Consider the following 16,589-nt stretch of genomic DNA (forward strand, 5'->3'; position numbering starts at 1 on the left):
AGTGAGACACCAAGTGGTGATAGTGCAGAAAGGCACCCATCATCCCACAGCGTGACACCTGACAGAGTTACCTTTGGATCGGTGGAATACAGGACTTAGTGGCACACCTGAAATCATTGGCCAGATCTTACAATACCTTTAAATAGGAATGACATTTCTGAGAAATAAGCAGAACATCTGAGGATCCATCAATGATGTTCCACCTGAGGATAAAGTGGTGACGTTGGTTGGAGAGGAGCACCATTTTATTAGATTCTCTGATGCAGAATTCCCTCCCATTGATCACATGCCAAGTTTTCTGGATTTGTTATGTATACCAAGAATCTGCATAGAGTCGCCTCACACTATCTATCTATCTATCTATCTATCTATCTATCTATCTATCTATCTCCTATCTATCTGTCTATCGATCTATCTATCTATTATCTATCTATCTATTATCTATCTATCTCCTATCTATCTATCTATCTATCTATCGATCTATCTATCAATTATCTATCTATCTATCTATCTATCTATCTATCTATCTATCTATCTATCTATCATCTATCTGCTATCTATCTATTATCTATCTATCTATCTATCTATCTATCTATTATCTATCTATCTCCTATCTATCTGTCTATCGATCTATCTATCTATCTATCTCCTATCTGTCTATCGATCTATCTATCTATCATCTATCTATCTCCTATCTATCATCTATCTATCTATTATCTATCTATCTATCTATCTATCTATCTATCTATCTATCTATTATCTATCTATCTGCTATCTATCTATCGATCTATCAATCATCTATCTATCTATCTATCTACTATCTATCTATCTATCTATCTATCTATCTATCTATCAATCATCTATCTATCTCCTATCTATCTATCTGTCTATCGATCTATCTATCTATCTATATAAGGCAGAAAACGAACAGCACAGCTTAGTAGTTAGTCGGTGCCAGCAGACCCAGGTCCTGACTTCAGACCGAAAACATATATCACGGGAAAGTCCACGGCACACAGGTTCAACGTGAAAAAATAAGTGTTTATTCAAATCATGCAGCAATCCAGTACGCAACGTTTCGGTAGCTTCTTGCCTCCTGATGCTGGAACGTCTGCTCCCCGGCCTCCCTCCCCTCCTCATCCTCCAGCGAGATTTATCTATCTATCTATCTATCTATCTATCTATCTATCTATCTATCTCCTATCTATCTCTTATCTATCTATCTATCTATCTATCTATCTATCTATATATCACGGGAAAGTCCACGGCACACAGGTTCAACGTGAAGAAATAAGTGTTTATTCAAATCATGCAGCAATCCAGTACGCAACGTTTCGGTAGCTTCTTGCCACCATTTTCCATCTATCTCCTATCTATCTATCTATCTATCTATCTATCTATCTATCTATCAATCTCCTATCTATCCATCTATCTCCTATCTATCTATCTCTTATCTATCTATCTATCTATCTCCTATCTATCTATCTCCTATCTATCTATCTATCTATCTATCTATCTATCTATCTCCTATCTATCTATCTATCTATCTATCTATCAATCTCCTATCTATCTATCTCCTATCTATCTATCTATATCCTATCTATCTATCTATCTATCTATCTATCTATCTATCTATCTATCTATCTATCTATCTATCATCTATTTATTATCTATCTATCTATCTATCTATCATCTATTATCTATCTATCTATCTATCTATCTATCTATCTCCTATCTATCTATCTATCTATCTATCTATCTATCTATCTATCTATCAATCTCCTATCTATCTATCTATCTATCTATCTATCTATCTATCTATCAATCTCCTATCTATCTATCTATCTATCTATCTATCTATCTATCTATCTATCATCTATTTATTATCTATCTATCTATCTATCTATCTATCTATCTATCTCTCATCTATCTATCTCCTATCTATCTATTTATCTATCTTCTATCCATCCATCCATCTATTATCTATCTATCTATCTATCTATCTATCTATCTATCTATCTATCTCTCATCTATCTATCTCCTATCTATCTATTTATCTATCTATCTATCTATCTATCTCCTATCTATCTATTTATCTATCTATCTATCTCCTATCTATTATCTATCTATCTATCTATCTATCTATCTATCTATCTATCTATCTATCTATCTATCATCTATCTATATTTTTCATAACTATTATCTATCTATCTCCATCAAGTTCAACAAATACTTTTACCTAAAGTGTCTCCCTTAGGAGGCTGATGCAGGGATGCAGGTGGAAACTCCTTGATCTACCAGTTCCCCTGGTTTGGATGGGTGTTGGCTGTTTGGCGGAACCCACCCTACATGATTTATAGTCGGCATCACTGATATTCTGTGTGTAGTGACTGCAGAGAAGCCAGACCTGAAGCCTCCTCCTGGGAAAGGTAACTGCTATATCTCCTACATGCTGGGTTAAGATGGGAAAGAAATATCCTAAACAAGAGATATGAGTTCCAGGACATTTTAAAGGGGTTGTCCACAATTAGGAAGAACATGGCTGTTTTTAAGGGTGGGATTCAAACACCAGGGTGGCCCCTTGGTGTTTCCCTATTTATGTTCCAATACTCGCAACCGAGTGGGACTTAAGGGGTTATTTATCAGGGTGGTGTGGTGCTCTCCCTATCATGGAGGCACCCCGTGGCAACAGGCTAGAGATATCTGGCTATCCCATGTTTTGAGACTCGCAACCGAGGCTCCATGGACTCCTGTTTGCATATTTAAATTTTTGGGGGCATCAGTGGAGACTCTTGATTGAGTACTTCATTGGAATTTTTTTTCACTGTTCTCCTTGAGTTCAGTGATAACTGTGTTTTGTTGGTTAAAATAATACTGCCATACACTGTGCTTCCTGAATATAATACTGCCATACACCGTGCCTCCTGAAAATATTGACAAATACTGTACCCCTGAATATAATACTGCTGCAGACTGTGCCTCCTGAATATAATACTGCCACACACTGTGCCTCCTGAATGTAATACTACCAAATAATGTGCCTCCTGATTGTAATACTGCTATACACTGTGCCCTTGTGTCACACACTGCAAACCTTTGAAAACAACAGACCTGTGCCCCCTAAAATGTATTATTTTGCCCTTGGAGTTTACACACACACACACACACACACACACACACATACACCGTGCCCCCTTAATATCCCCTAATTAACTGTACTATACTGCACTATTCAATTTGATTATATTATGCCCTGTAATATAATCAACTCTAATACAGTGTGCTCCCTTAACACAGCAGTATAAGATATTCACCTGTCCTGGCAGCTGGAGGTACAGTAGGCGGAGTGAAACCTACTTACTCTGCTGTATTGTACAGGGTGTTCTGGGCATGAATCCAAGGGCTCCCTAAGAGTATGTTCACACAAGCAAAAACTTCCACTTTTTTTGACACAGAAATCAGGATGATTTCCATGTTAAAAACAAAACAAAATATGCAGTGTTACTTTGGAAAACTTTCCTCCCATTGACTTGATAGATGAGGAACCCGCACACACAATGAGGTGACAATGTACGTTATGATACCTTTAACTTGTGGCTCTTTAGTTCTCTCTAGTTCTTCTTTCCCTCTAAAGCAGGATAACAATACCTATATGTGAATCATACTGAAGCTCAGAGGCAGAAGTGCTGGTCTGCATGTCCTACTATGGCAGTATCCACAATGACTTTACATCCACACTGCACCAGGCCCAACCCGAAGCCCTGAAAGGTCCAAGTAGATGTCTTTAAAGGGGTTATCCAGCGCTACAAAAACATGGCCACTTTCCCCCTACTGTTGTCTCCAGTTTGGGTGGGGTTTTGAAACTCAGTTCCATTGAAGTAAATAGAGCTTAATTGCAAACCGCACCTGAACTGGAGACAACAGTAGGGGGAAAAGTGGCCATGTTTTTGTAGCGCTGGATAACCCCTTTAAGGCACTTGCATACCTTCTCATCTCTCCTGCATTTAGGTGTGGAATACAATAGAACACAGGATATATTAAATTCTCCACGGGGGCAGGTTATGTATGTACTCCCCCAGAGTACATAGTGGGACACTGCAAAAATATCATAAATGGGGGGACACTTATTCCAGTGATATTTTGATTGTCAGGAACTGTCCGCTATCCAATCACTGTTCCAAAACGTCATCTGAATAAGGACAAGAACAGCAGAAGGGGCAGTAGGTATGTGGTAGCGGCTTCTGAGATATATTTAGGGAGGAACCGTCCAAAAAAATCCTCAACACTGTGTAAATGTGCAGCTACAGGAAATGTTAGGTGGAGGTTTCTTTTGTGAAATGGGAGCTACAGTCTATTAAATGAAAGGGTTTCCTGTACCATGGAGGTTTACCCACTGTGCTCACAAAATACATGAATTGCATGGACCGTGAACGTGTAAAGAGGATTAAGGTCTATGGAGAACAGGCAGATGCATGAACCTTGTGGTTGTGTACATTGTGTGGACAAAGCCTTAGACAACAATCATACCACATTGTATTAACCATCAATGCAAAAATTCAAGTAATTCCAAGAGGTTCCCTTTTATTCCCTGCACGGTGGATGTTTACTCAACAAAAGACATGTACAGCACAATTATATGCCTCTTTAGTTTGGATTGGGTTTGTTTATAATTGTGACTTAGATAACAGAAATCCAGGTTATTCCAAAGGGTTCACTTACTTTAGTTTGGGCCCGTATGCCTATCATTGCTCATTTAGGTAAAACCAATGTACAGTATGCCAAATTTGTATTAAATCCGGCAGAGCTAAAGGCAGTAAATAGGACACAACAAATAGCTTCCCATATCTCAGCTTCCATGACTTTTGTTACATGGTGGGTAGGGTTTGTGCAATAACTGTATAAAAAATTATATTTCTCCTTTCCAGGAATACAGCAAGACTTGATCCAAGATGGCCGCCATTGTGAAATGTAAGTACAAGGGGACTGATAACACTTTACTATCTGAACTATCTTAACTCCATTTGTGCCATATAAAAATATACGAAAATATATGAACACCAGGTGACTCAGTTTAGCCATTGAAATGAATGACATCTACTCTTCTCCGCCGCAGTATATATCAGCATCTTGTACTTATCCATTTGTATATCCAGTATATATCCATCTTGCAGGATACAGATGGATACTTGTGAAGGAGGCACACAATGCAGAGTGAACCTAGCCTTACATCCAGTGACTTACAGGGGGCATCTTTTCTGACTGTAGATGTTCTCTTTCTTCCCATCTGGCCCAGACCATTATGATGACTCCTTCCATACACGTATTTGTAGAATCTGTTGGATAAACTTAGGCTCTGCACTTCTTCTGTCATCATGTTCACCTTTTCCCTTCCTAAAGTACTCCAAATGGTCCAAATGGTCCAAATGGTAATAAAGCACCTCTTGGTAGGTAGGTGGCCATTTTGGAATCTGCCACCCTGTAAGTAACCATCTCCTTCTGCCTCCGTCTGCCCTACAGTAGGTAGATATGTTCCTCCCCAGGAAGTGAGTTTCTCCCTTGTAGCTAGCCAGATGCCATTAGTAGTAACTGGTTTGTGCCCCCAAGTAGTTATCCAGTTTCCTCCCAATTGGAAGCCGGCCCCCCCCAACCTTGATACATGCCAGTATGTAGATAGTTGTCTCCCTCAGTTGGTTGTTGTCCACTGTAGATAACCAGGTGCCCATTTATAGGTACAGTGATGCTCCTATAGGAAAATAGATGGCCCAAATAGCTATCTGGTGCACCCCTATTGGTATATTCCCCCCAAGTAGGTAGATGCCCCTCTGTAGGTGCACAGAGCCCCCTCCAAATACTTACCTCTTCTCTACTCTCTCGGAAGTAGGGCCCGCTCATCCCCGGCTGCTCACAGCAGGCACATGCACAACAAGAGAAATCATCATGCTTTTCAGCCTGCTGTTCCTGGCTTGCTGTAGTCTGGGATCTCCAGGTTATGCAATGGGGTGAGGAATAAAATCGGTGCTTATTCACATTGCTGATCAACGACAAGTGCTTAGGGTTCCAGCAATTTTACCCCCCTCTCCTCCCTGGCCAGGTGGTGGCCTAGGAAGGTGCCAAGCCGGCTGACCCTTTGTCCCAGTCCTGACATGTAGATATCTTATATTCTTCTTTGCAATACCACCTGACACAACAAGGTGGATTATAATGTTTGTAACTATGCATGAGCCAGATTATCTCGTATAACCTCCATAGTCGCAACATATAAGAGTCTAATCAGTTTCTGATAATCCCCCCAGTTTTCGGAAAGGATGATGACAAAGATAAAGACAAGGATAAGGACAAAGATAAGGACCACCACAAAGAAGATAAAGACAAAAAGGATAAGGACCACCACAAAGAACATAAAGATAAAAAAGATAAAGACCACCACAAAGATGACAAAGATAAAAAGAACAAGGACTGCCACAAAGAAGATGATAAAGACAAGAAGGATAAAAAGGAAAAGAAGAAAAAGAAGGATAAAAAGGTAACTATTTTCATTACAAAAAGTGGGGAGGCATCTCTCGACCTACTGGGGGGCAAATACCTACTGGGGGCACCGGCTACCTACTGGGGCAAGTACCTACTGGTTGCACCTGGCTACCTATAGGGGAGCAACTAACTTCTTAAGGAGGCACATATTTAGCTACTGGGGGGCAAATATACCTATAAGGGGCACCTGGCTACCTACAGAGGGAAAATACCAACTGGGGAGGCACTGATGTACCCAAGGTGGACACGTATCTAACAACTGAGGAGATACGACCTACTGATGGTGCCTATCTACCTACTTGGGGCAATTAAAGGGAACCAATCAGCACATTTGTACATGGTAATTTCCTTGGGTAAAGAAGACAGGATGAAATGAAGGGAAAGGATGAAAGCTGGAAGGAAGAGAAAGAATTAAAGAAAGGAAAAGGGTTGAACAATGTAAATAATAAAGGGAGGGAATGAAGGAGGGAGGGTGGTAAAAGAGTGGAAGGAAGATGGAAAAGAAAGAAGGGAGGAAAAAAGGAAATCGTGGAAGGAAGAGAAAGGGCAGAAGGAAGAAAATAAAGTTTTCTGCTGGGATCAGTGAATAATGATCAGTACAGGGTATGACAGGATACGTGGTATGACAGGGTACAGGGTATGATAGGGTACATGGTATGACAGGGCACAGGGTATGACAGCGTACATGGTATGACAGGGCACAGGGTATGACATGGCACAGGGTATGACAGGGTACATGGTATTACAGGGTACAGGGTATGACAAGATACGTGGTATGACAGGGTACATGGTATTACAGGGTACAGGGTTTGATAGGGTACATGGTATGACAGGGCACAGGGTATGACAGGGTACAGGGTATGACAGGGTACATGGCATGACAGGGCACAGGGTATGACATGGCACAGGGTATGACAGGGTACATGGTATTACAGGGTACAGGGTATGATAGGGTACATGGTATGACAGGGCACAGGGTATGACAGCGTACATGGTATGACAGGGCACAGGGTATGACATGGCACAGGGTATGACAGGGTACATGGTATGACAGGGCACAGGGTATGACAGGGTACATGGTATTACAGGGTACAGGGTTTGATAGGGTACATGGTATGACAGGGCACAGGGTATGACAGGGCACAGGGTATGACAGGGTACAGGGTATGACAGGGTACATGGCATGACAGGGCACAGGGTATGACATGGCACAGGGTATGACAGGGTACATGGTATTACAGGGTACAGGGTATGACAAGATACGTGGTATGACAGGGTACATGGTATTACAGGGTACAGGGTATGATAGGGTACATGGTATGACAGGGTACAGGGTATGACAGGATACATGGTATGACAGGGTACGGGGTATGACAGGGTACATGGTATGACTGGGTACAGGGTATGACTGGGTACATGGTATGACAGGGTACAGGGTATGACAGGGTACAGGGTATGATAGGGCACAAGGTATGACTGGGTACATGGAATGATTGGTTACCGTACATGGTATGACAGGGCACAGGGTATGACAGGGCACAGGGTATGACAGGGCATAGGGTATGATAGGGCACAGGGTACATGGTATGACTTGTTACATGGTATGACAAGGTATTACAGGCTACATGGTAAGACAGGGTACAGGGTATGACATTTCTATTTGATCGGGCTATACAGGGACTAAAAAATAAAACAACTAGAATGACTACTCTGACCTGTATATGTAACTAAACCACAGACCACTCATTTTTTTTTTGCTTTTAATAGGATGGAGACAGTTCCAGCTCTGACAGCGATTCTGATGTAAGTCCAGACAAATATCCCATGTGTCCCATCTCTATATTGTAATAAGGTCCAAAATTGTGGGCTGCCTGCAGCTGTGCCCAACCAGAGCTTAGGGGGTTAATGTATACTGTATTGAGTTCATTATATTTCAGTGTACAGTATGTAGAGAACCCATAGAAGTCTGTGGGCTCATACTGTAAGTTTGTATGTTTCTAGATATTATGTCTTTCCCCACAGTGTCATGAGGAATCTTATAGAAAAAACATGTGCTACGTTCCATCGCAGTATGTATTACATAAGTATTCAGCCCTGGAAGCTGTGTACAGTGTATGTCGCCTCCAGCAGGAATGCTTATGTGCTGCCTTACAGGGACTATATGTATGAGACCAAGAATTATTCGGCCTATGGGGGAGATTTATCAAACATGGTGTAAAGTGGAATTGGCTCAGTTGCCCCTAGCAACCAATCAGATTCCACCTTTCATTTTCCAAAGAGTCTGTGAGGAATGAAAGGTGGAATCTGATTGGTTGCTGGGGCGACTGAGACAATTCTACTTTACACCAGTTTGATAAATCTTCCCCTTATGTGTTTACCTGGGAAATCTCTACAGAAGGATCAACCTTTTGGGCGGAGGTGAAGTGGGGTGATAGGTAGTGGGAACATTGACTACATTGAAAAAGAGGGTCATAACAAACACCTCAGATACCATATCAAAGCTCCAACGTAACAAGCAAAAATGGATGAAAAAAAAACAGATTGCAAAACCGTAGTGTGAACAGAGCCTAATACCTCGGTGTTCGAAAGCATCTGAATTCGGACTGTTCGGTATTTGAACGTGAATTTATCCGGAAGTAAAGTATGGAATTCAAACTTTACTTGGTATCTGAACCTGGTGAGTTTAGCACTGGTGAGGCTTCACATACAGTACAGTGCTGTATAAGACTGCTGGAGTGCATATACAGCACATTAGTAGTACAGGCAGTGCATCACCATCTCCCATCCTGTACTGTACAAGACTACTGGAGTGTATATACAGCACAGTAGTAGCACAGTCAGTGCACCACCATCTCCCATCCTGTACTGTATAAGACTGCTGGAGTGCATATACAGCACAGTAGTAGTACAGTCAGTGCACCACCATCTCCCATCCTGTACTGTATAAGACTGCTGGAGTGCATATACAGCACAGTAGTAGTACAGTCAGTGCACCACCATCTCCCATCCTGTACTGTATAAGACTGCTGGAGTGTATATACAGCACATTAGTAGTACAGTCAGTGCACCACCATCTCCCATCCTGTACAGTACTGTGTAAGACTGCTAGAGTGCATATACAGTACAGTAGTAGTACAGTCAGTGCACCACCATCTCCCATCCTGTACTGTATAAGACTACTGGAGTGCATATACAGCACAGTAGTAGTACAGTCAGTGCACAACCATCTCCCATCCTGTACTGTATAAGACTGCTGGAGTGCATATACAGCACAGTAGTAGTACAGTCAGTGCACCACCATCTCCCATCCTGTACTGTATAAGACTACTGGAGTGCATATACAGCACAGTAGTAGTACAGTCAGTGCACCACCATCTCCCATCCTGTACTGTATAAGACTACTGGAGTGCATATACAGCACAGTAGTAGTACAGTCAGTGCACCACCATCTCCCATCCTGTACTGTATAAGACTACTGGAGTGCATATACAGCACAGTAGTAGTACAGTCAGTGCACAACCATCTCCCATCCTGTACTGTATAAGACTGCTGGAGTGCATATACAGCACAGTAGTAGTACAGTCAGTGCACCACCATCTCCCATCCTGTACTGTATAAGACTGCTGGAGTGCATATACAGCACAGTAGTAGTACAGTCAGTGCACAACCATCTCCCATCCTGTACTGTGTAAGACTGCTGGAGTGCATATACAGCACAGTAGTAGTACAGTCAGTGCACAACCATCTCCCATCCTTTACAGTGCTGGGGTGGGGGTGGGGGGGCACTACAGTAAAGGATGAGTGAGGAGTTATGCCAGGGTACATGGTATGACAGGGTACGGGGTATGACAGGGTATGACAGGGTACGGGGTTTGACAGGGTACGGGTTATGACAGGGTACATGGTATGACAGGGTACATGGTATGACATTTCTAGTAAAGTTTCTTAAAACGAGGGCTCCATAGCAATATGTAGAATGGAGCTGCACTTTTCTACTGTCATCACCCCCTAAATTGATGTCATTGTCAGAAAACAATATTATTACAAAATTACATTGTGTAAGGCCCCCTTCACTCGTCCGATAAGAAATCCGTAAAATGTCTGGACTTATAGGGTTATATTGGGCAAGAACCCTTTGGCATGTTCTAAGCTCATGTAATATCAGGGTGTGACCAGTAGGTGGCAACATGTTGCTTATTTTTGATCACAACAGAATTTTTTTTTCCTTTCTGGCACATGTTGCACCGTTTTGTATATGAAAAAAAATCCCAATTGCACAATGTGTATGTATTGTATGTATGAATATAACCGTGAACCTGTTGTTACAGCTCCCACAATTCCCCTTTAAGAGACCAGTGACTTGACTTGCAGACTAAAGCTACATACATTATATCTCATAATCTGCCATTCTGAAACGGTCAACATTTCTGTATATTTTACAGGGAGAGAAGAAAAAAAAGGACAAAAAATGATGTCTCGGGAAGTCTATGGCCGGTGCTGACCCCCTTAGAAGAAAACCTTGTTACTGTATGAGTCCATTGCTGTGTTTTATACATATAGGTGTTATATCATGCTTTATTATTTGGTCACTATGAATTTCTAATAAAGTTAGAAGTCAGACATTAACCTTCTCAGCAGTTCTTCTATAGCATCACACTGGGATGTGTATGACTGCTTTATATTAATAGGCCGGACACCATATCATATCAAGGCAAGCAACCAGCATTCATTGTATAACTAATAAAAGTATATATGACATGTTGGGACTATAAATGAGTAAGTACGGGTTTACATGAACCTGTACACTCTGTATTTGAATCCTGATGGCTGGAGAAGATGGATGCAGCCCATGCCTGGATAACATAGATACAGCCTATAGCACTGGCCTATTGCTATGCCTTAAAATGGGTATTTCGTAAACTACAAATTTAGAGGATAAGTGCCTGAACGCAGAGGGACCTGTGGGACCCCCTGCAATTTCAAGAGCAGAGACAAGACTCACCTCCCGTTCAGATTTGCCAGTAAATCTGGTGTCTTTTCGAGGGGTGGGGGGGGGGGGTATGGTGGTATTGGTCAGGTCTGGTGTGGCGGTGTTACCCAGTCACAGTTTATGTTTTGAGCAGTAAAAACCATGAAAACATGATTCAGAAAATGTTTCTACATGTAGAGAAATGCATGTGGCCGAAACCACTCTCCCCCACGCTCCCCAAGATGGGGTGTCTTCAGGTTTAGTGCCTAGGGCAGCAGCAGCTGTTAATACGGGCCTGTACACACCCAGGTAAAACTAGTTCACTCAGGTGCCACAGCTAGTGCAGTTCGTTGCTGTGCCCTACTCCAGCCACTAGGTGTCACACTCCCCCTGTGCACAGCTGCAGTAGATGTGAAAAGGTTTAGCCTGTGGTTACATTCTGTACCCCTCCCTCTCTCTTCCACACACTTCCTGGGTAGTTCAGTTGTAGTTTGGCTAGAGAAGAGACAACACCTGTTTTATTGAGAGACTCACACCGGTAGCTATGTGCTGCTTGACCTAGACGTAGGGTAACCGGATAAATAGGAAACACCCTTGCCTATGCCAGGATGTTAACTTCAGGACAGTCACCCCTCTAAGAAGAAAGGAAGAGGGACTGATTCTCAGTAGAGCACAGATTACATGTTAACCACTCTCTACTGACAATGCTCGACTATATGGGAAAACTTTCACTAGTTAGGTTCACCCAGAGACCTGGGACTCACAGGGCGGTCTCAGAGACTGTTTAGGCCGAAGGTGGTAAGATAACACAGATTTATCTCAACGTGAATACGAGGATTTCTTAACAATACCCTACACTTACATTTTGACAGCAGGGGCGGAGCTAATGTCTTATGGGCCTTAGTGTAAGAGGCCAACTTGGGCCCCACCCTTCCTCCAAGCAATACTATATATATATATATATATATATATATATATATATATATATATATATATATTCTTTTTTTTTTAAACGCAGCACTCTTCAACAATGTGAATTGGTGCGAACAGCTACCCCAGGATCCCACTGGTATAAACTTATATAAACGTACAAAAAATGCTACAACACTCCAGAATTCAAACGATTAACTGTGTGTTTATTTTCCCATAAAGTGAATAGCTATTCACTTTATGGGAAAATAAACACACAGGTTTTCGTTTGAATTCTGGAGTGCTGGAGTATTTTTTACCCCTCGGGGCACCCCTAGCAAGTAATGTTCTACAAAATACAAAAGAGTCATACAGTAACTCACAGGTGACGTCTTCTTTGACCTAAGGCAGGGGTACTCAACAACTGTGAAGAAACTGTGCACTCTCCCTCAGTATACAGCCCCCTGTGCTCTTCCCCTCCCATATAGCCCCCCTGTGTGCTCTCCCTCAGTATATAGCCCCCTGTGCTCTCCCCCTCCCATATAGCCCCCCTGTGTGCTCTCCCCCTCCCATATAGCCCCCCTGTGTGCTCTCCCCCAGTATATAGCCCCCCCCTGTGCGCTCTCCCCCAGTATATAGCCCCTCTGTGTGCTCTCCCCCTGTATATAGCCCCCCTGTGCGCTCTCCCCCTGTAGTATATAGCTCCCCTGTGCTCTCTCCCCCAGTATATAGCCCTCCTGTGCACTCTCCCTCAGTTTATAGCCCCCCTGTGCGCTCTCCCCCAGTATATAGCCCCCCTTGTGCGCTCTCCCCCAGTATATAGCCCCCCCTGTGTGCTCTCCCCCTGTATATAGCCTCCCTGTACGGTCTCCCCCAGTATATAGCCCCCATGCTTTGCTCTCCCCCAATATATAGCCCCCTGTGTGCTCTCCCTCTCCCACATAGCATAAAAAAAACAAACACTTTATACTCACCTGTGCGTCCTCTTCTCTTCCTCCTGTGGCTGCACTGCAGCAGTCACTAGAGGCCGCCCCCTGTATATAGGATTCCCTACTGTGCCCCCATATAGTAATAATGCCTCCTGTTTAGCCTCCATATAGTAATACTGTCCTCTGCTGTGTCCTCTATATAGTAATAATGTCCCCTGTGCCCCCATACAGTAATAATGCCCCCTGCTGTGCCCACATGTAGTAATAATGCCTCCTGCTGTGCCCCCCATATAGTAATATTGACTCCTGCTGTGCCCTCCTTATAGTAATAATACCCCCTGCTGTGCCTCCATATAGTAATAATGCCCTCTGCTGTGCCCCATATAGTAAGGATAATGCCCTCTGCACTGTGCCCCCCATATAAGAATAATGCCCTCTGTGCTGCCCCAACACACAAATAAAAAAACAAACAAACATTATACTCACCTAATCCAGGCAGGGAAGCTGGTCTTCTCTCTTCTGGCCTCAAGCCTGAGTGCGGGGAAGGATTCTCCAGCAGGCACGATGACGTCACATCACTGTGCCTGCTAGAGGGTGGGATCATGTCCTAGCCCCGGCCTCTGCGGGCAGCACTGAGATTAGTGAGGGGAGGGTAGCGGCTTGGTGGGCAGGTGGCTTTCTTAATGGGGGGATGAATTTCTTAAGTGAGTGGCAGTGGTGCGGCACGGTGCCATGGGTGAGGGGCTTTCTTGAGTGAGGAAGCAAGGGGCAGTGAGGTGGCAAAGGGGGGTCAACGCTGGCGGGCTCTCTGCCCGGCAGAGTGCTGCACTAAATAGGCAAGGGCTCCTATCTGACCCCTATTTACTACTTCTTCACTCAACTCCTACTCCTTCTCTACCTCAAGTTGCCTTTTGAGATACTTATTGTATTATGGCACTGAGTACCTAAAGCACTGCTATATTTTTGTATCACACTGAAGCCATTAAGTAAAGTTCGAGCACTTGTTTAAGTGGGAGTCTGTCATCTTTGTCGCCGCACCTTGCACTTCACACCTCACACCAGTTGGACCAAAGATCCGGTGCCCGTGAGTCTGGGGGTGGATATTACCACTCCTCGCCACCATGACAAGTTCCCCCAAAACACCAGAGCCCACCAGCTGGTGCAACACCAGTATCCAGCACCCCAGGCTAAGGCACTATGGTTTAGACTTTAGTGCTTTTTTGGTAGCACTGTACTGGGAGGTCCATAGTGATACTATAAGTTTCTTAGTTAGAGCAATGTGTTTGGGATCCCTGTGTAACTTGTACAGGTCCATGAAGAGTATATGATGCCGACTAGGGGACGCTATTGCTCAATGGTTCTATAATGGTGGTACTGAAATTGGTTACATTGCCAGTTAGTTTCGCTATGGTGTCCCAACTGGGTCTGTTATATTGCTACTTTACCTCTCTCTGTAATGTGGACAACGGGGCTGAGAGCCCTGCACCCATCTGAGGGGTATGGGTAATATTACAAATTTGTATTTCTGTTACAGAATTCATCTTTCTTAGCTAAGAATTTAACTTTTTTTTAAAGCTTTCCATTTATTGGCCTGCAGCCATCTGGACATGCTGGGAGTTGTTGTCTGCCATAGGTTGCATACCATTGGTGTGTAATATTCTTGCTTGGTTTTAGTACGTAATAAAAGCTAATATCATCCCCCACTTATATACATCCGTATGTAGACTGAACTTTGCACACAAGGAATTATCATGGTGCAACAGTATAATAACATTTAATAACTCCAAGACACACATTGGCACCTGGCTTTATTCCACTGCCACAATAACACCCTAACTAATCAAACAACAACAGGAACAAGAACACCATGGAAAATTACAGACTGTGAGGTATTAAAGGGACTCTAACACTGGGAGAAGTCAGTATCCCTCCGTACTCCCTCAATATTGACCATGTATACAGAATGGGCTGACAAAATTTAGTTTGGAAGCTTGAGACCAAGTCAGGTGTGGTGTCCCACCACAGGATGCTGTCTATGGCACCTAAGTAACTCCCTCAGGTTCACACAAGTGGGAGATGTAGTATAGTATTTTCCACACTAGGTGTCACTACTGCCTCTAGTTAACTTGTAGCACAGCTGAAGGAACAGAAGGGTTAATTGTTTTGTACCACATGTTATGTGCTGACCAGTCACAGGTGCTAGTTCTCTTCTGTCCTATCTCTTTTTTTCTTTCTCTCACACACACACAGCCTCACTACTCACAGGAGGGTTTAGTTTAGCCCCTGTAGGAGGAGTTCATTCCTGGTGGGAGGAAGTGAGGAGTTAGTGGTTGGAGGTCCAAGCGGACAGATGTATGAGACCCTACTCAGTTACAAAGTTCTACTAAATCCTAGGACAACTATGTAGCGCTAAGCTCTACTAAGAGGAGAGAAGCCACATAGGAAAACCCTTGCCCATGCCAGGAACCTCTCTAAAACGTGCAGGGCAGTTACCTGAAGCAAGAGGAGCTGACCCCAGTAGGACAAAGCTTCGGGGAAAAGGTCTATGTATCCTACTGCACAGTGCAAGATGACTGGAAAACCTCAGAAGTTTGCTACACCCAGATAACTGACGACTGGGGCTTGTGTTACCCACTTAGGATGAGTATCCCGCAACTAGGGGGCATAAGGGGGTTTAGAGCCAGTATAGGCATCTTTGGCTATTCTCTTCTACCCTATCTTCTCCTACACCTGTTCAGGGCAGAGCAAACTTACTGCAATGGGCAGGGCCCTTCTGGCAACTCCTCTCCTCTCTAATACAAATCACCTACTACTAGTACTACAAACACTGGTCCTACCTCAACTGTCAGCACCTAAGTTCTCAGTAAAGATTTGTACTGTTTCATCATGTGTACTGTTAGCTCTAAGTTAATCCCCAGTAAAGTATTCTTTTTTTGCCAAAATGCATGTGACTCTGGTTTACTCTTTGAGCACCTGCACCTACACACCCCTGTATACTTGAGCTATGCTCTCTTTCTGTGCTGTTGCAGTGCCAACAGTTCAGAGTGGGTCTAACACCACTCCAGGCTACTGTGACAAGTGCCCAAGTGCTCCTAAACACCCTCGAGACGCCGACCCGCCTATCACACAACTTCAAAGGAGATTTATAGGAGTGTCAGGAACTGGAGCGCAAGGGTTCGCTCACACTTGTGCTGTACATTTATCTACCATGATGAAGAATTTCATGAGTTTGATATGCGTAGTAGTTTTATGTC

General features: G+C 43.3%; 1 protein-coding gene across 1 annotated transcript; it reads left to right on the top strand.

The window, feature by feature from the left end:
- Window positions 1-2,362: 2,362 nt before the first annotated feature.
- On the top strand, window positions 2,363-11,154 carry LOC138772804 (uncharacterized). The gene is made up of 5 exons (XM_069953511.1): window positions 2,363-2,429; window positions 4,926-4,968; window positions 6,294-6,523; window positions 8,296-8,331; window positions 10,971-11,154. Exons 2-5 carry the CDS (start codon window positions 4,950-4,952, stop codon window positions 10,998-11,000), a joined length of 315 nt encoding a protein of 104 aa, XP_069809612.1. The 5' UTR covers window positions 2,363-2,429; window positions 4,926-4,949; the 3' UTR covers window positions 11,001-11,154.
- The last annotated feature ends 5,435 nt before the right edge of the window (window positions 11,155-16,589 follow it).

Source organism: Dendropsophus ebraccatus, chromosome 1 (genome assembly GCF_027789765.1).
Source record: "Dendropsophus ebraccatus isolate aDenEbr1 chromosome 1, aDenEbr1.pat, whole genome shotgun sequence".
NCBI lineage: Eukaryota > Metazoa > Chordata > Amphibia > Anura > Hylidae > Dendropsophus > Dendropsophus ebraccatus.

Excerpts from the sequence above, each read along its gene's own strand:
- LOC138772804 (XM_069953511.1), top strand. Across the intron at positions 6,524-8,295 it reads AGAAAAAGAAGGATAAAAAG|GATGGAGACAGTTCCAGCTC; the intron begins GTAACTATTTTC and ends TGCTTTTAATAG. Across the intron at positions 8,332-10,970 it reads GCTCTGACAGCGATTCTGAT|GGAGAGAAGAAAAAAAAGGA; the intron begins GTAAGTCCAGAC and ends TATATTTTACAG.